The 18,306-nt window shown below is 56.4% G+C and overlaps 8 protein-coding genes across 8 annotated transcripts; 3 read left to right on the forward strand and 5 right to left on the reverse strand.

Annotated features, from left to right (window-relative positions):
• Nucleotides 1–413: 413 nt before the first annotated feature.
• On the reverse strand, nt 414–3,318 carry DICSQDRAFT_56357 (uncharacterized protein; the record flags this gene model as incomplete). Its single annotated transcript, XM_007364306.1, has 4 exons — nt 414–863; nt 915–1,193; nt 1,245–2,017; nt 2,187–3,318. 4 exons carry the CDS (start codon nt 3,316–3,318, stop codon nt 414–416), a joined length of 2,634 nt encoding a protein of 877 aa, XP_007364368.1.
• Nucleotides 3,319–4,362: 1,044 nt separating this feature from the next.
• Nucleotides 4,363–5,906, reverse strand: DICSQDRAFT_56643 (uncharacterized protein; the record flags this gene model as incomplete). Its single annotated transcript, XM_007364307.1, has 8 exons — nt 4,363–4,551; nt 4,607–4,939; nt 4,990–5,130; nt 5,181–5,441; nt 5,505–5,648; nt 5,700; nt 5,758–5,782; nt 5,840–5,906. The coding sequence occupies 8 exons, from the start codon at nt 5,904–5,906 to the stop codon at nt 4,363–4,365; spliced, it is 1,161 nt and encodes a 386-aa protein (XP_007364369.1).
• A 549-nt stretch (nt 5,907–6,455) lies between these two features.
• Nucleotides 6,456–7,406, forward strand: DICSQDRAFT_146002 (uncharacterized protein; the record flags this gene model as incomplete). The annotated part of the gene is made up of 2 exons (XM_007364308.1): nt 6,456–6,468; nt 6,529–7,406. 2 exons carry the CDS (start codon nt 6,456–6,458, stop codon nt 7,404–7,406), a joined length of 891 nt encoding a protein of 296 aa, XP_007364370.1.
• Nucleotides 7,407–7,700: 294 nt separating this feature from the next.
• DICSQDRAFT_56867 (bola-like protein) lies at nt 7,701–8,100 on the reverse strand (the record flags this gene model as incomplete). Its single annotated transcript, XM_007364309.1, has 2 exons — nt 7,701–7,864; nt 7,920–8,100. 2 exons carry the CDS (start codon nt 8,098–8,100, stop codon nt 7,701–7,703), a joined length of 345 nt encoding a protein of 114 aa, XP_007364371.1.
• A 1,371-nt stretch (nt 8,101–9,471) lies between these two features.
• DICSQDRAFT_56393 (cytochrome oxidase assembly) lies at nt 9,472–10,988 on the forward strand (the record flags this gene model as incomplete). Its single annotated transcript, XM_007364310.1, has 4 exons — nt 9,472–9,821; nt 9,884–10,380; nt 10,440–10,627; nt 10,680–10,988. The coding sequence occupies 4 exons, from the start codon at nt 9,472–9,474 to the stop codon at nt 10,986–10,988; spliced, it is 1,344 nt and encodes a 447-aa protein (XP_007364372.1).
• A 125-nt stretch (nt 10,989–11,113) lies between these two features.
• Nucleotides 11,114–12,345, reverse strand: DICSQDRAFT_103502 (20S proteasome subunit). The gene is made up of 6 exons (XM_007364311.1): nt 12,326–12,345; nt 12,129–12,275; nt 11,965–12,068; nt 11,821–11,909; nt 11,559–11,759; nt 11,114–11,497 (listed from the first exon to the last, which is right to left on the reverse strand). The coding sequence occupies exons 1-6, from the start codon at nt 12,326–12,328 to the stop codon at nt 11,196–11,198; spliced, it is 846 nt and encodes a 281-aa protein (XP_007364373.1). The 5' UTR covers nt 12,329–12,345; the 3' UTR covers nt 11,114–11,195.
• A 1,582-nt stretch (nt 12,346–13,927) lies between these two features.
• DICSQDRAFT_135281 (uncharacterized protein) lies at nt 13,928–14,436 on the forward strand. The gene has a single exon (XM_007364312.1). The coding sequence runs from the start codon at nt 14,109–14,111 to the stop codon at nt 14,277–14,279; it is 171 nt and encodes a 56-aa protein (XP_007364374.1). The 5' UTR covers nt 13,928–14,108; the 3' UTR covers nt 14,280–14,436.
• Nucleotides 14,437–15,136: 700 nt separating this feature from the next.
• Nucleotides 15,137–17,858, reverse strand: DICSQDRAFT_179688 (uncharacterized protein). Its single transcript, XM_007364313.1, has 4 exons — nt 17,797–17,858; nt 15,968–17,724; nt 15,704–15,915; nt 15,137–15,647 (listed from the first exon to the last, which is right to left on the reverse strand). The coding sequence occupies exons 1-4, from the start codon at nt 17,832–17,834 to the stop codon at nt 15,558–15,560; spliced, it is 2,097 nt and encodes a 698-aa protein (XP_007364375.1). The 5' UTR covers nt 17,835–17,858; the 3' UTR covers nt 15,137–15,557.
• Nucleotides 17,859–18,306: the final 448 nt, after the last annotated feature.

The raw sequence follows: 18,306 nt of genomic DNA on the forward strand, positions 1-18,306 counted from the left end.
CTTACGCCGATTCGTTTACATCCTGCTTACGACCATAGACTTCTGACGACTGGCCACGTATTCCTTTGTACTTGGAGCCTTCTTGTTTGTTTCTCTTAATACTCGCCTAGCGCTTGTATATACTAGCCAGTTCTCCGTACTGTATTATATTTCGTAGGTAGTGATACAGGTTCTTCTCGGTCCATCAGTTGGCCGGTCGTGTTGTTGGAACTTGAGCGTGAGCCCCTCAATTCGTGAGTCGCAGATGAGCAGTTCAAGACGTGTGAGACGGGTATCAGGAGCAAAAGCACAGTCGTTCAAGCCTGGAAGCAGGTGCCAATCGCGAGGTACAAGAAACACGAGTACAGACAAGCAGTCAGATACGCCTGCACCGAACACAGTACCACCGGCCTTAAACTCCAATGCAAGCGCGCTTAGGTTGACACTCGGCCACCCTTTTTCTCTACTCGCCATTCCTTGAAGATACCGTCTAAACTTTTGTAGATGAGGTGGGAGGGCAGACTCCGGATGATCTCGCCCACACGCTCCTCGGCCTCGCCTTTCCCCTTGTCGCCTGCGGCCTTCTTGGCGTACTCGACGGTGAGGCGGAAGATCGCCAGCACAGCGAGCGAGACGTGTGTCTGCTGAGCGCCGTGCGCCGAGCCGGGGGAGAGGGCGGACAGGAGCGGGCCCGAGACAGACGGCGGCGTCATAGGCGCGTTCTGCGTGAACGTCGACCGCTCGCCGCGCACAAGGCGGAGGAGGATTTCGAGGATGTTGTCGGTCTCAGCCATGTGTGTGCGCAGGAAGCGCTGACGCTCGGTGAGCTGTCCGACGTTCGAGTTGCTCGCCCAAGATTCCAAAAGCGTCCAGATGGTAGGGGTCTGCAAAGAGCCGTGAGGATGAGAAATCAGGGCGAGAAGAAACATGCGCACCGGATCAGGGTCAACGACCTCCACTCTCTTCTCCCAGCCATCGGCTGCATCTCCGGCGACCCAGAACATGCGCCCAAACATGCTTCGCAGCCATTCTTGGACGTCACCAGTCTTCACCCACCGAGGCTCCGATAGCGGCTTCTCCTTGTCCAAGTAGAGGACGAGCTGAACTTCTGACGGAATCTTGGCCTTCCAGAGAGGCGGTACGGTGACGTCGTTCTCCAATTGCTCTGAGAGCTCGAGAGAGATGTAAGTGCTTTCTTCAGAACATCCTTCCATCTGTATAGCACGGTCAACATATGCGTACAGATAGGCCACTCTATGACTTACAGCAATGCCCTTGAAACCGCCGCGCTCATCGGCCATCAGTACAATGGTCACCTCAATACGGCCTTCAGCTCTGTACACCTTCAGTTTCGGCACAACCTCCGCATCGATGACGAGTCTCCTCGTGGCACCCGCATAGGACACGGACAAACGATTCGCGGAAGGAATCTTCTCCCCGAGAACATTAGTGGCAGTCGAGGAGGTGCCGAAGCCAGGAGGATTCTCAGCGCCATACGCATTCTCGTCGTACGCGGGCTGCGTCGACTCGGAGTCGTGTTGTTCAACGCCATCGCCGCCTTCGATGACAGTAGAAGCATAAGGAGAGATCTGAGCCTGCTCTTGGTTCATGTCCGGAACAGTAGATGCAAGAGAATCCATCGCCCGCAGCGGCGTGGCACGAGAAGCAGGAGGCGCAGATTGCAAAACATCACCATTTGGACCAGTGCTCTGCGATGGAGCGTCGGTAGACGCTGCAGCAGGGGGTGCATCTGGAGGAGGCGCGCTCTCGTTCGCAGCGGGGGGAGGCGTAGAAGAGACAGTGTCCTGCGAGTTCTGGTTTGTGTTAGCTTGCGCAGGAGGGGCCGGGACAGCGCCGCCTTCTCGCTCCTGAGAGTCAGAAGGCGCATCGGCGTGGCCGTCGCCATTGACCAGAGGATGGTCGGCGGTATCATGCGCGCCATTAGGAACGTAACTCGGGTAGTGCTCGTCATCAGGGCCCACTTCTGAGCCCTGCGCATCCTCGTCGCCCATTGTTTGATCAGCATCGTGTCCATCCCCTTGCATATACTCATTGCCTTAAAAATGATAAAACAGCCATATTAGTGGTGCGAACGAGGTTGCGCGTGAACAATGTTGTCCACACATGCGTAGGCTCAGTAAGGGACGGACGCTTACCATATTCACCATCGCCGGCGTCGCCATTGTCCAGGAAGTGCTCAACTTCACTGACATGGAGATGATCTCCGCCTTCGCCGTCACCTTCCTCTTCGCCAATGGCAGCCATCAACCAATCGCCCTCGCTCGTCGTCTCGGCGACGCTCGGGGCCACGCTATCGCGGCCCGCACCGTCATACTCCCCACCAGCATGAGGCGGAGGAGGAGGAGCGCCACGACCCTCCTCATAATCGCCATCATCATCCTCGAGCTTCTTGCGCTTCCCCTTCCGCGCATTCGGAAGCGACGAAGCATAGCTAGACTGAGAAATAGGATGCGCGTCATCAGGAGAAACAGGCGTGTGGAAGTACATCCGGACCCGCGAGGGGGGCGGGGGAAGCAGAGCTTCAATTTCCGCCTTCACAGCAGACGCGTCCGGAGCGGTAGATGCAGGAATAGCAGCGGCCACGGCCTCCGCACCAGTGCTGGTACCCTCAGCGGTCGCTGGAGGGGCTCCATCAGATGGCTGGACAGCCGTAGGCGCATCAGAGGGAACTATAGCAACAGGCTTGACCTCCTCTTTGACCGCCGCTGGGTCAACAGCGTCAGGAATCGATCCCCATACCCAGTGCAATTCGGGGATTTTGAGACCGACGATCTTGAAGTCGGTCAGCGTCCTTTTGTTCTCGTCTCGCTTACTAGGAGGAAAATTGCCAGACGTCGTGCTGATGTTGTCGCGGCTGCTCGTAGAAGCATTGTCGCCGTGTCGACCGCCGCGATTCGAGTGCGTATATCCTTGCCCGCGACCCCGGTACGACTGGTGCGACTGGTTCTGGTGGTTGTTATTGTAGTTTTGCTGGCTGTGTTGCTGGTGGCCGTGCGAGTAGCTTTGGTTGTTGCTGAACGAACCGCCGCCGCGCCGGTTGTCCCTGTTGCCGTAACCGCCGCGATTCGAGCCTTGTCCACGGAAGCTGCCACCTCCTCCACCCTGATTCCCTCCTCCTCGTCCACCCATGTTGTTGTAGCCCCCGCCTCCCCGTCCGCGGTTCGTCCCCCTGTTCATGCCCATCGACCCCCCACCGCGACCACGCCCCTGCATATTGCCTCCCCGAGCCGCATTGTAGCCGCCTCTACCACCCTGCTGAGGTCCTCCACCGCGGCCATACTGCCCTTGGGGCTGGTTCGGACCGTAGGGCTGCTGCATAGGAGGAGGCGGAGGAGGTTGGAACTGAGGCTGAGGAGGGGGCGGACCGCGGTGCTGGTTCGGGCCATCGAAACGTTGACGCTTCGCGGGAGGAAACTGCTGAGGGGAGTTATGATGTTGACTCGGCTGTCGGTTCGGGCGATGTTGCTGCTGCTGTTGAGGGAAGAACTGCTGAGGCTGCTGGTAAGGCTGAGGAGGCGCCTGTTGGAAGGGAACGGGAGCAGCCTGAGGAACAGCCGGGGCAGGCTGCGGAGGCACGTAGGGCTGCTGGTATGCGCCAGCTTGAGGCTGATATGGACTGTATTGGGGTTGAGGCTGGGGAGGAGGCGGAGGCGGCTGGACAACAGGGGGAGGAGGTTGATAGTGATGCTGCTGCTGGGGCTGTTGCACCTGCTGTTGACGTTGCTGCTGTTGCTGCCAGTTCGCGCCATAGCCGTAGTTTGCGTAGAGCTGGGCTTGATCAGCAGGGCGAGCGGCGGTAGCAGCCGCTGCCTGCTGAGCGGGTTGTGACGCGTTCCATTGCGCAGTGTACGCACTGGCTGCACTAGCTTGCTGGGCCGCGGCCGCGGCAGCCCAGTATGCAGAGTAATCCGGCTGAGCTGGTTGAGGGGGAGGAGGGCCGGGAGGAAGAGGGGGCTGCTGGGGGGTGTATGCGGCCGTCGCGAATGGATTCTTGTTCATTGTAGGCGATGTCTAGTGGGTAAGGCGACAGACGCGACCGAAGGCTGTAATACGCCTTTCGAGGACCAAAGCCAATAAGAGAGAATAGAGTAGTGACGTTTTTGCGCGAGGTGGTGGCAGCAGAAAGAGCAAGCACAACCGCTAGGGAGGTTGTGACTGACGTGATGGCCCGAGGTAACGCTCGACGAGTCACTCTCCTAATTCTCCCCCAATGCATCTGCAGAGACGACTGGCATTGCGAACGATGCTATGATGAAAATAATATTACGCTACGAGGGGAAATGAGGAATAGATGGAGTTGGGAGGACAAGGGAGACAAAGGCAGCATCGTAATATGAATCCGTGACATCCTCGCGACGCTGCTTAGGCCTCAGCTTCAACCCGCTTCTTTTTCTTTCTCTTCTTCGCACTCTCGTCCTGACCGTGATTATCACCATGCTCCCGAGTATGCTTACGTTTCCGCTTCTCTTCGATCGTGGGTGCAGCATCCTCCTCAGGCGCAACGAAAGCTTCTGCACGTTTTGCCTGCCTCTCCGCAGTGACCTCCTCTTGCTACAGGAGGTTTTGTCAGTGGCTGAAGCTTGTTGCAAACGAATACCTAAAGTACCTTCTCTTTCCTCTTCTTCGCCTCCCTTGCCTCCTTTTGGTGCGCTTTGAGGAAGTACTCTCCAGACTCGAGTTGAAGATCGACCTTGCGCGGCTGCTGCGGGGGAGGGAAGGGCGTATAGACCTTCTTCTCCTTCCTCTCCTTCTTCGCCTCCTCGAGTGTAGGGAGACCAGCAGCTTTGCGTGCCTCGTTCTTCTCCTGCACCCGCTCGTTCTTCCGCGCCGTCTTCTCGGACGTCTTGAGATGGCGTTTGCGGAACTTGGGCAAGAAACGATCCCAAGACTCTGTTGCTAGCTGAGGGTCCTTCGCCAGCTCGCGCTTGATCATGAGTTCCTGCACCGACGTTTGCAAAGGCATTTACTTCAGATGACAAGACGGCCCACCTTGATTCGGTATATAGGGTGGATGTTCTTCATGCAGTCCAGGACTATTCTCCGAACCTCCTTCAGACCCTTGTACGGACCCATCACGCCCACAGTGTTCCCTTGTACGAGAACATAGCACTGCGTGAGGAGCTCTATGGCCTGGGGAATCACGTCAACGCACGCTATATGCGTGGTTCTTTAGTGCTTACCTTGAGCGTGCTTCCATCGGGACCAATGATCCTCTGTCGCCTCTTCACAAACCGCTCCTTATTCCGCACAATGTTTCCAATCTTGATAATGTCGCACGCGACGTCGTCGTTTAGGATTTTCACGGCCTGAGCAACCGCTACTCCTCGTGCGAGCAACTTGATCATATCCCGAGCTTTGAGTATGATGTACGGATCGTACGTTTTACGAGTTGTCCGTACGGCCATGGAACCATGAATAAGATCGAGCGTACAGGCAATTCCCTGATGGGCAGGAAACATTGGGTCAGGCGATATGAGCGGGACGCGAAGTAGGACAAGACACACATGTGGATCCAATGCCTGTGTCACCGCACTCCAAACTTCCCGCAAGTACTTCTCGCGATACTTGGGGAAGAGGGTTGCAAACGAGGACTCCTCCGTGAACGGACCAGCTTTGTTGTCATCGGGTTGAAATGGATCGATTTTCCACTGTACGCAGCGTCACGACGATAGCTCTGTATTACGCGTGAAGATGCTTACACTTGAGATGGTAGGTGTAAGTACGCAAGATTACAGAGAGTTGCTAGTCATCGCTTACTGGTCAATGTCGTCTGTGTCCCAGGCTATTCAAGCGGTTGAGTGAGAGGCTGTGGCTGGGGGTGGCTGTATGCAGGACGTACGCTTGTCCTTCCTATGCCGTTTGTTCTTGTTCACGACTGGAGCAGCATCTGAGCCTTCCGCCGACATGGTAGGGTTCGATGCGAAGTGCGGCGAAGTAGAGCGGTAGAGCAGGAATTCCGAGAAGGGCAAGCCTGAGCGCGGTCACGAATGAACAAGTCTCGAAAACCTGCCCACGGGCGCTGATCATAGACGCCCGTTTCAGCAGGCGTCCACCAAACCGGCGACCTGTGCAGTGCCACAAGGCCCACAACTCTTGCTTTTGCCACACTCTACCATGGACGTTTATCCCGACGCCTTTGCTGCCGTCGGCACGCTCCCATATGACGATCCGATCAAAGTTGAAGACAGCGACCTCACGTCCTCGTACCCCTCGGAGCCTGATGACGGGAGTCGGTCCTTAGCCGACCGTATCGGAAACACAAAAGTCTACCTGCTCTCCGACGCGTCTAAGTCTCGAGGTGGAAAGGTGCGAGGGCAGCATGTATACGCGACATAGGAAATTGCGCCTAATGTGGGAGCCATCGCGGCCGCTTACTTGATCTCTGGTACTGGTTCCTTGCACGCTGGTCTTAGCGTCGACGGGAAGAGGACGAAGAGGTTATAAAGGATGAAGAAATGGACGAAGGAGGTGCGCGTATACTCTGCGGGTCCACGGACAGGCTCGTGCTTATGCTGCACGCGATGGCAGACTCCCCCTACCGCGACAATGCGATCCTTCTCCACGGCACTCCCATCTCCCACCTTCCTACCTCGAACATCTTCGCGTACGCGACGCACTTCGACGCGCATCCTCTCGGACTCGAGTGGGTAGACGACACTACCTGCGTTCTCGTCTTCGACTCCAAGTCCGACGCGCGCACCGCGTTCCGCGCTCTCCAGAAATCCCTCGCAGAGGAGCCTGCCCTTGACGATGGCACCGTCACCGCCAAACCCATTCCAATGCCCATCTGGCCCGCCGAGGACAGAATCAATGCGACTCTAGGGAAGGGTGAGGGGTTGAAGGGCATTTTGCGGATGCGCTGGGCGCGGCTGGAGGACGTGAAGAAGAAAGGAGCGAAGAAAGACAGCGAGTTCTACAGGAAGTACGGGCTGAACGCCGGGAAGACTTTCGAGGAGGGCCCCCCACCGCCGAAGCGGCGCCGTCCTCAGGACCCTGATTCCGACGCTGCCGCACGTGCTCAGCTAGACGAGGAGCTGGACAGCTTCCTAGCGGAAGGCGAGGACGCGCCGCCCCCTTCGCCGCCGTCGAAGATGCGCTCCGACTACATTGGGAAGGATGGGAAAACCCTCCTGGAGCGCACGTCGGCCATACGTGCCCACCCGGGCACGCTCGAGTCCCGATTGATTGCTGCGCTTCCTCGTCGTGCTCGTTCTGGACGCGATGGAGAGGGCAGATCATGGGATGAGGGAAAGCTTGGGCTGCATGGCAGACTCTCGGAGCCCGGGTCAGGAGGTGGGAGAGACAGCAGGGACAGGAGTTCGCGGGGTAGACGGCCGCCACGACCAAGAGCTACTCAGGAAGACTTGGATGCAGAACTAGACGCGTTTTTGGCGGCGAAGGACTAATGCTTTGGCCTGGGACGGAATGTTGCAGTTCATTACGGTATACTTTGAATGTAATAGTATGTATGTGTACGATGCGCATGTAGAGTAATATGACCTTCACTCCTCCTTCATGAACTACATTAAGCCTGGAGCCCTTCGCGAGCCTACGGCCGAGATGGCACCATGTATACGTACGAACCACGCTGTTGTCAGTCAATGATGTCACAGCGTAAGGGTCGGGTACGGTCTCTGGCTAGCCGTACCCAGCCCTACGATGGGACGACGGTTTTCAGCTGATAGAACGGGACTATGAGTCTATGCGACGCTGCATATGAAGAGCTTTCGACTCGCCTGCAGGCCATGGATGCCTTTGATCTCTTCCTTCAACGTCTGGTTCACGAGTCGCTGCTGCTTGACTAGAGGCAGGCCTTTGAACTCCTCGCTAGCGATGATGATGTTGTAGAAAGTCCCACAGCCACCTGCGCATGTGAATCCCTTGAGCAACGCTCAAAGCACAGTATCGTCGCGACGTACCTGAGACGTCCTCCACATGCAGCTCAGTGGGCTTGAACTTCTCAGTCAACTTCTGGTGGATGAGCCGCTCGCTGTCTGTCGAAAAGTTCGCCTGCGCTGCGGAATACCAGCGTGCGAACGAGAACGCGAAGTTGGCCAACGAGGGTCGCGCTATTCGTCGCGTGAGTACAAGAGAGAGCATCTTGAAGTCTGGAGCGCAGCAGGATGCGTCCAGCAGCAAGGGGAGTGTGGTAGAGGTGAAGCCGCGCGAGTCCGCGTGCGCCGGGATTCCAGGCCGACGCGTTCCGCACGCCGTGCCACTGTAGAGACCGTGCAGGGTTGTTTTAACTCAGTAAACCCACCGAAAAAGTAATGAATTGAATAAAGAATACCAGTTGATTTCCACGCAACCGAATGATTTCTACCCCGCAACCGGGTTGCACCAGGGGTGTGGACTTAAGGCGAAAATGAAAAGATCCAGCAGGTTTCAAACTAATGAATGGCGGGTGAATAGCAACCCGCCCCCCATTACTGAATATAATCCATGATGCATCACGCTGGCCATTTCATGCAGAATTGCTCAACAATATGTTATATTGGTGCTTCTGTAGCTACAATACACATCAGGAAGGAACAGCAAGTACTATGGCTCTACAAGCGGCGACCCAGAATGACATCCGAAACTAGAAGATGAAGTACACCAGCTATATAACGCGAGAGGACACCCACACGGGTCTGGAAAGTGCTGTTGTACTCACTGGATGATATGTGCATAGAATAGGACAGCATATGCCCAAGGGCGTGAGTGAACGGCGAGGGGACTGTAAGAAATGCGAGCTTACCGACACAATGATGAACTTCGTACCGCCATACCACTATTGACCCACTAGCAGCGACAGGTTCAAGGACACTTACGTTGGAGGTGCAATGCGATAACGAGCTGGAAACGATGGAGAGCCAGGGCAAAGTGAGGAGAGTACGTACAAACGCGCATGGCGGTCGTAGATGAAGAAGGCATTGAGACAGTAGCGCCGTTGGGGAGCCACCAAATGCCCCGCTGACGTCATGTTAAGCGCGCATATTCATGCTCCATGTGGACTTAGCATTTCACGATTCTGCACTGTATGAATACCCTTCTAAATCAATAGAGTTTTATAAGCACTAAGTTTAACACCCTTATTCAGTCTTACCCGGCACTACCTCGCGAACCTGCTGAAAATCACATTTCATTCGCGAACCTGCGGACTTTAGGTCCCGGCGCTCTTCACAGTGTGCGCTCTCTCGTCCCGATCCGCCTCGACCACCGCTCTGGCTCGTCCATGCACATCTTTATTTGGTGACCTCGTCCTCTCTTTGCTCAGTGCTCGTTGCTCTTATCTGTCTCTCCCAGGCGCGTAGGTAGTAGGGAATACCGACCGGGATGTTCGCAGGACTGTGGGCACGAGGAGCTGTCCTCGAGTGCCGTTCTGCCTCCTTGCTTTCGCGTCATGGGTCTTTCCGGCTTCTCCACCAGACGCCTTTGAGGCCTACCTCTCTTCCCGCACTCTCGCGCAGCAACGCATCAGCATGGTCGATGCTGAGTGCGTTTAGGAAGAACGGTCCTTGGAGTCCTAGTAGAAACATCGCTTTCCGAGCTGGTACTGCCCCGCGCCGTGCGTTCGATCCGCGTTTCTTCTCCTCGAATGCCGCAGATGTCCCGGTGAGCGAACTCCCGGTGCTGTCGCCTCCGTCTGTAGGAGGATGGTTGCTTGGGTCTGCGGTGCTCGTCTTTGCGATCATCGTCGTCGGTGGAGTTACTCGTCTTACCGAGTCCGGACTGAGTATTACGGAATGGCGTCCTATCACTGGAGTCCTCCCCCCTCTGTCGCGGGCGGAGTGGGAGAAGGAGTTCGACAAGTACAAGGCTACCCCGGAGTTCAAGCTGTATGTTTGCCTTACCTCTCCGGTCAATACGCCGTGGAACTGACGACGACCTTCTGACACAGGCTGAACCATTCAATCACTCTTGAGGAGTTCAAGGATATCTTCTACATGGAATGGGGCCACCGCGTCCTTGGTCGCCTCATCGGCATCGGTTTCGTCGTCCCCTTCGCCTACTTCGCGCTCCGCAAACAGCTCACCGCGGCCCTCCCTCGCAACCTGCTCGGCATGGCCCTGCTCATCGGCGCACAAGGTGCGCTCGGCTGGTACATGGTCAAGTCGGGCTTGGAGGACTCGCTTTTGGAGACTCCTGGGGCCGTCCCGCGCGTGTCGCAATATCGTCTTGCCGCGCACCTGGGCACGGCATTCGTGCTGTACGCGGGCATGTTCTACACCGGCTTAGCTACGATCATGGACTGGAGGTTTGCGAAGAAGGGCCTGTGGGGTGGTCTGCAGGACGGTGCTGCGCAGTGGAAAGATATCCTCGCGAACCCGCACGTGAGGAAGTTCGCCCGAAACGTCAAGGGTTTGACTGGGCTTGTCTTCCTCACCGCACTCTCTGGTATGTCACCTCGACTCGGCCCCTTATCCGTCAGACGGTCACTCAAGTCTTCTGCGTAGGTGCATTCGTCGCAGGTCTTGACGCAGGTCTACTGTATAACGAGTTTCCGCTTATGGGCGGCCGTCTCGCTCCTCCCGCAAACGAGCTCTTCGACCCCGCGTACGCGAAGAGTGCCGACAAGTCGGATATTTGGTGGCGCAACATCTTCGAGAACCCAACGACCGTGCAGTTCGACCACCGATGCTTGGTATGTGTCCGTAACCTTCCACGCCGAATGATGTCTTACCTACCCCGATCAGGCGATAACTACCTACGTTGCGACTGCGGCGGTGTATGCGTCCACATTTAACCCGGTGATTCGCGCAGCCTTGCCTCCCCTGACGAAGAGGCTGGCTACTGGTGCGTTCGCCATGGCGAACGTCCAGGTCCTCCTTGGTATCTCGACCCTATTGTACTTGGTCCCAATCCCGCTCGCTGCTATGCATCAAGCTGGGAGCGTCATGCTACTGACGACCGTGCTCCACCTGCTCATCTCGCTCAGACGGCCGGGAGCTGCCGCACAGGCTTGGAGACAAGCACTACGGAATACCAAGAGGACTACCCACTAATTCTGCTCACAATGGGCATTTAATGTAGAGCACCTAATTATCGCTATATTCGCTTTCGACACATCTTGTGTAAACACCCACCTCATTCAGCACATCATTGGGAATCTGACAGACTTTCGTTGGTGCCCGATCCAAAGGCAGTGAGCGATATGACAACATTGCACGTCTCCGGAACGACTAGTTTTACAATACATTCAGCGTTCCACCTCAGTCCTCCATCTGCACATCCTCGTCGGCCGTCGTCGACGCGCCGGCTGCAGGCACCTCACCCGCTGGAGGCGGCTGGTGCGGCGCCTCCCCGGTCTCCTTCGGGGTCATGCTCTGCAGGTAGACCTCGATGACCTCCCCCTCCAGTATGCGGAAGTCACCCTCGAGGGTGACGTCGGTTTCGTGTGCGCCACCAGGCCCGATGATGCCGATCGAGGTGTTGTTGATCGTGAGCTCTTTGTCTTGCTGAAGAGTCTCGCGTAGGGCATGCAGGCCATGCTTGATGAGCTCCTCCAATGTGCCTGAATGGCCGCAACATGGGCATGAGAATTGTCCGTCGGGACGAGACTCGGTGGCACTCACAGTCCGCGAAGGTCTCGTAGTGCTTCTCTAGGTACGTCTTCGCGCTTTGTGACCTCGCGCCGATGGAGATGGCGTAGTATTCATACGAGTTGCCTGATGGTGAAAACTCGTAGAGGTGGGGACCCTGCTTGTCCTGCCCGATCACGAGCAAACCGACACCGTATGGGCGGCGACCATATTCCTGGGTATTGATTTGCGCCTCTATTCGAAAGATTGTTGTTTCAGTGTACGGCTTCAGGTTAATCGCTACTGTGCAACGTACTGTCCGCGATTGCTGCAACGAGTCGGTTCACAGGTGCGGGGCGGTTGAAGAGCATGCGGGAGGACATGGCTTGTTGCCTCATGAAGTTGCTGAGACATGCGGCGTCAGGACTGGACCTGGCAGCCACAAGACAGCTCTACATACCTCAATACACGCGCGTCGGAGGTCAGACCAGCAATCGCAATGCCGACATGATCATCTATTCGGTACATCTTCTGCTGGTAGGACGCGAGCTCGCCGAACGAACGCTAACACAGAGAAGGATGTAAGAGCACAGTTAGAGAGCTCAAAGGCTGCTAGTTGCACACCTTCAGAGCCAGGAGGATTGCGTGTGTCTTTGACCGCAAGCCCACGGCGGCGGAACCCTGCTTCACGGCCTCGAGAGCATACTCGACTTGGTGCAGGCGACCTTGGGGAGAGAAGACGGTGTTATCAGAGTCGTAGGTGTTCCTGAACTGGAATATCGCGTCAATAAGTCGCCTCAGGGCTGAGATATGGGACGTACCATGGCGGAAGAGAAGGAGGCGTAAGTGTAGGGAATGGCCAAGCGCCGAGTATGTGGGCTGAAGGTGACGCGTCGCCCGCGACGCGCAAGATTGCCTATTCGGGATCGATATTTCCGAGGCGCCCATGGCAGAACAGGACCCTACCATACAAAGTTATGAACTCGAAGTTCCTGCAGACCGGGTACCGACTCGAGCTCTCTGCACCAGGTCTTGGACATTTCGGGCAAGCTGCATGGCACTCGTAACCGTGGAGTCCCAACGGAACGAATTATGCACTACGGCACACCCAGTGTCACCAATGTCCCACGAGCCCGAGTACGGCGCGCCATATTCGAGCTATGCTCAGATTTCTCCGTCTCCAGACTTCAGACAAGTAGCTATTCCAATGACTGAGTCCCACTTCCTCCACCCCAGTCTCAGCCGCATTAATATTCGCCTCTTTTCGTTTCCTTCCCGACACGTGAACATAGCCTGCTTATATGTTTAACTGCATGGCAGTCGGTCCGACGCTTCCCCATTTCTGTGCAGGTTCGAGAAGACTTCCTAGGAATACCCAAGCATCATAAAGGAGAGCCAGGTCGTTCGCTGTTGCTGATGTCACAGGGAAGGATACCAGTGTCGTCACCTGCAGGCGTGCCCTATAAAGCCTTCGCTCCATCGCTTCTACGCCTCTTCGAAGTTATGCACCTTGAAAGCTAGGTTAAGTGGTATTCGCGCTGCCTTCGCTAGCTTGGCCGCTGGCTGTATGCTTACTGCACTCGCATCTACCAGCCCAACCTGAAGGAAGCTTCTTCCAATGCTCTGATCTGTAAGGAGCGTTTTGGCTTGCAGACCCCGGCCTCCTGCTATTGATTGTCGTCAGTCTCAGTCAGTCTCATCAACTTTCGCAAGCCTTCATTCTGGCTTGCGTTTCACCTGGACTTGGCGATCCACATATCCTCCACGTCCCATCCTTCTAGGAGCCGACCAGCAAACAAACTATGGGTCAACCGCTGACCGAATATGCGACGGCATGTCGGCAATAAGTCTGCGGGACCTGTGGGGGCAGCATCAGTTTGCGCCCGCAATGAGGTGAGTCCGCCCCCTAGCACCGATAGAAGCGCATTCTTGAGTACGTCGTCGTACCCTGCTGCAAATTGGGACCCGTCAGGGCCTTCTCAGACCCCACCGTGTGCGAACTATCCCATCCAGCTAGCCGTGCAGCACCCGTGGCGCGCCCAGCGGCAAGGTGAGTATCAACACAACCTCTCCAGATTCGTTCTCTAAAGTGGTAGCCAGCAAAGGCTTGCCTCATCTCTTGAGACAGTGCCTATGTGAGCAGCACTCGAGGGTATCTTCGCAACTTACTCAGAGGCCAGATTGTGCAGTGTTCTTGCCCGATTCGAGAACGCTGGCGTCCCGGCCGTTCTCCTCTCACGCGCCACGCTCGAAACGGACTAGGCGATCACCAGTCCAGACATGTCGTACGTCATGCGTTGCGCATGTCCAGCGTCATCCCTTGAGCGCTTCACATACGCTGCACTAGGCCCTGACATTGTAGCGGTCCTGATCTCAAGAGGGTTACTTAAAACATCAAGCAATAGATGCATAATTGCCGTCCCGCATCTCCGCTGGTCCCAGGGGGCATACCTCCGGAGGTATGGTCGGCCATCTCCTGCGTGTCCGCGCACTTCAGAGCCCTAGCTAACATCCGGAGGGACCTTGTAGACATCGGAAGGACCCTATCCTCGGTGGACCTCACGTGTATGGACGGGGTGGTTGCGGTTGTGAGCGCTCCGCTCTATGGTGCGCGATACTCATGATCACGGACCCAAGTTGAACGGCCAGATCGCAGTTGCGCCATGCGCACTCCGTGTCGTCCGCGCGCTACATCTTCAACGTAACTCGGGCCTTGCTTGTCTGTTTGAGCACGTTTCGACTCACGGTTGCCAGAGCGTTCTGCCCATTGTTTAAGCTTAGGGCGAAGGTCCGACTACCATAGGTTCTCACCGATGCATCTACGGGCAAAGAGCTCGGACGTGAGGTCCAGGGGCAGACACGGAGGCCCTGCAGCTGGTTTGCAATTGACAAGCGATTACATTTTGCACTAAAGTAGCTATGTTACTACGTGCAGACAGCGTGTACGACGTGAGTGGCTATGACTACGGTACAGTGTTTCTGAAACGTCCGCTTTGTTTTAGTACACAGGGCTCGAGCGATGTGGATGCAATGCAGTAGACATAAATACACCCGAAATGTACCCAAAAGACCAAACAGACCAAGGAACACTACACGACCATTCGCGAGCGTGTAGCAGAAGCGAAACAGAGCGGAGAGGAAGCGGCAAATTAACTCGATGAGCCACCTGGAGCACACCGGACCGGATAGTGTCAAGCATAGCGGGACAGGCTTAGAGGCATGCACCACCGTATTGGTGATAGCCTCGCAGGCTCAAAGCGACGCACCAGCGGTTCCGAATCGTAGCACGATTGAGGGGGCAAGGGGGAATGACGTCGGGAGGGTAGACAGTGGCAGGGAATACGCGAACCGGATCGGTACCAATGAGACGGAGACGAGTTCGATAGCGAGGATGGCAGGGGCATATTGCGGGCACAGGGAAGTAGGACCGAGAGCGGACAAGGGACGAGTACGGGCAACTTGGACGAGAGCAGAACGGAACGTGTTGTGGAACTACAAGCACAGACTGGATATACAGATGCACATGCGAGGTATGTGGAGGATGAATGATGTAGGATATGAATAATGCAGGATAAGTCGTTTGGGCATGAGACTCGTGATAAATAGGAGTCGGATACCGTAAAGTCGACAATGGAGACTGAGTGAGGTGAGGGAGGTGCGGAGAGATGTTGGCGAGGGGAATGTTGAGGCGGCGGGGCAGGGGTGTGACACGCAAGGAGATATGCAGGATCTGTCCGGCGGGATCTGCATGGAGTTGTGAAACGACCGAGACCTGCTGGAGTGGAGTATCTAGTAACCATCGACGTGTACGGGCGGGGACCATCGGAAAGCGAATCGTCGTCCAGCGTCGTGATTTAATCGAAACGTTTTGGGGCACCGTGTTCTCGTGCGCACAGGTACCGGGGGATGATGCGATCGTACAATGCAGTCCTGATGTGTATGGGTATTTTGCAGGTCTGTTCCACATCGTGTTGGCGTCACAGAAAGCGTGAAGAGAGAGAGGCCTTTGGGGGCAAGCGCGGGGTATCCAGGCTGCTTGACGGTACGGAGACATTAATGTTCAACCATCGTAATCTCTGATTCACTCGGGTCATATTCTTCGTCGATCGTCTTGCCTCGGAACTTGTGGTGCGCGCGCTGCTTCTGCTCCATGCTGTCAGTCAGACTATGACATCGTGGCCCTAAGGTGGTGGACTGACCTCCTTTAAGGTTTTGTCTCGGGCACGGTCAGCAGCGATATGGCGCGCGAAATCGGCCTCGCCACCGTCCCGGATTGACAGCTGCGTGAGGGCCTCCAGCGCCCTCATCTTCTCCTTGTCCATCTCCGCATGCTCTTGCGCCGCAGCTCGATCCTCCGTGCTTTCTGATGCTCCGAGCGTTTTGCCCCGAGTATCGCGACCGCGTCCTTTCACTGGAGTGAAAATATCAGCATAGAAAACGTAAAACGCTGGAGATTCATTTACCAGGAACGACATCTCCTGGTTTGTCACCATGAACATCGGCCGTAGGCAGAACGCCGCGCGCAAGGTGTCCGCAATCGTTGTCGGTAGTCGCAACGGTGTATTCGACTGCTTTCGCGGTCCTCTTCGACTGATGCCCCTTCTCAACATCGTGTTCCGAGGCCGAGCCGGGGGCGCCCGAGGGACCTGAGGGAACACCTAACGGCTCGCTCGCAATACGATGGACCCGTCCCTCAGGGTTTTTTGCATTACCTCCATGGGCGGTCGTGTGGTGTCGATGATGGCGCGTTTGCTGTGGAGGTTGGGGGTCAACAACCGCAGGCGGACGCGACGAGAAGGGCACTAGGGCGGGCGAGACTGGTTTGACAAGCGATCGTGATATCGGCGCTGGAGGGGCAAACATGTCGGACTTGCCGAGCCACGCGAATGGAGACGAGTCGCATAACTCGGTCAAGCTATACGGACGATGGTAGCCCAGCCGTTTGGCGGTGGAGAATGACGGTGTCTGTTCAGTGACATCAGTTGCTGTTGCCTTATCTCTCCCCTTCGCTTTCGCTTTCGCGCGTTTCTCTATTGAGGAACGGCGTCGACGTGAGGAGGACGGATCATCGTGTGTGGGTGACTGCATGTGACTGGAGTACGATGAAGACGAAGAGACAACTGTGGAGGAGGCGGCTGAGGAGGCGGCCAAGCGGTTGGATGATGAGACAGGTGGTGATGACCTCAAGGAGCCGGCTTGGGAGGCGGGTTGAGCTGCCGGTGGGATGGGGGCGATGATGGTGGGGGAGGCAGTCGCACTAGACGCACGAGAACCGCAGAATCCGGGGGACCGCTGGGAGCGAGGAAAACCGCATGTAGCAGGGAACGGATACTCCACGGGCTCATCCCGCCTTCGCCTCGCCCTCCCCTTCCTGCGGCTAGAACTGGAACCGGGACTGGACGAGCTACGCCACGCACTAATTTCCTCAGCTTCCTCCACGGCGGTCAAGGGAACCGAGGCCGACACCAACGTCGAGGACGAGGACGACGAGAAAGGTCCAGACGATCCGGAACCTGGGTCGCTTAAGTGGTTACGAAGTGGAGGCCTGCGAGCACTATATGCGGATGTGGACAACGAAGCACTAGTGTTGTGAGGGCCGGGAGTATACTCACTTAAACCTGGGCCACTGCTCGCCAAGGACGTCGATCCCATCTTCTCGACATCGGGCTTGTTTGGGTACCAATCCAACTTATTCTCGACGAAGCGCATTGGCGGGAAATCGGGTGGGTCGCGGGGCGTAGGTAGGGCGTAATAGGCACTTACCAAGTTATCGTGCGAAGCCGACAAGGGACTGCTTGGACAGCTCGCATTGGCGCGTCGAAAATGACTATTCGACATATTCACGAAGCCCGCGGCGCGCATCTTGGGACCCAGAAGGGAACGTGCATCGACGGCGCCCTCCGAGTGCTTGACGAGCTGAGAGAGGGTAAGGGACGCACGCTGCGTCCTCGACGGAGAAGAGGCGGCGGATGAAGTATAGGGAGAAGCGGGGACAGAGGCTCCGGATGGACTGGAGGGGTACCACTGATGATGGCATGTTTCGTCTTGGTCCTGGAGCGCGCGCAGTATGCGGGAGGAGGTGAAGACGAATGCGGTCGTTCCATGCGTACTCGAGTTACGGCTCGTGTTCGCAGTAGTGGTAGAGATGATGGGCTTGCATTCATCGAGGTTGATAAAGGCGGGGCGGGGCGACTTTTGGTTCAGCGCTCTAGTACTAGTACTGTATGCAGTGGAGCCGGGGTCAGTCCAGCCGAGCAGACACAACGGATAGATGACCATGGTGGATACTGACCTATCTGAAGCAAGTGATTGTTTGTGGGTGTTCGACATTACTTGACAAGAGCAGCGGGCAAGTCCATCAGGCGGATGGTCGTGGCAGGAGCAAGAGCGGGCGGGAATAGATTCAGATGTAAGCTGGTGTATATAGTGCGCGACCCCGCCGTGGGGCAAACGATCGTGAACACAAACGGCTTCACCAGGCTGCCCAGCGCCTTCTCTCCCAGCCCCGTTAGGCAGCGCCTCCGATGACCGCGGTCCCAGAGGTCCCCTTCCGCCGTATCGAGCCGGCTGCGGGTAGCCTACCTGTAAGCGCTCTTCTAGAAACAGTACTAATGTTGCTCTACGCAACAGTTCCGAGTCCAGAGTAATGACGCTCGCAAGAAACAGTGCACGCCTAATCCTATCTTAAGGAACTCCCCTTCGGCTTGACCTGAAATACACACAGAGCACGGCGGCATCCACAAGACCGACCCTGCAAACCATGGTAAGCGAAGAGCGTTGAATCGATCATTTCAGCTACAGT

The sequence above is a fragment of the Dichomitus squalens genome (assembly GCF_000275845.1).
Source record: "Dichomitus squalens LYAD-421 SS1 unplaced genomic scaffold DICSQscaffold_8, whole genome shotgun sequence".
Classification (NCBI taxonomy): Eukaryota; Fungi; Basidiomycota; class Agaricomycetes; order Polyporales; family Polyporaceae; genus Dichomitus; species Dichomitus squalens.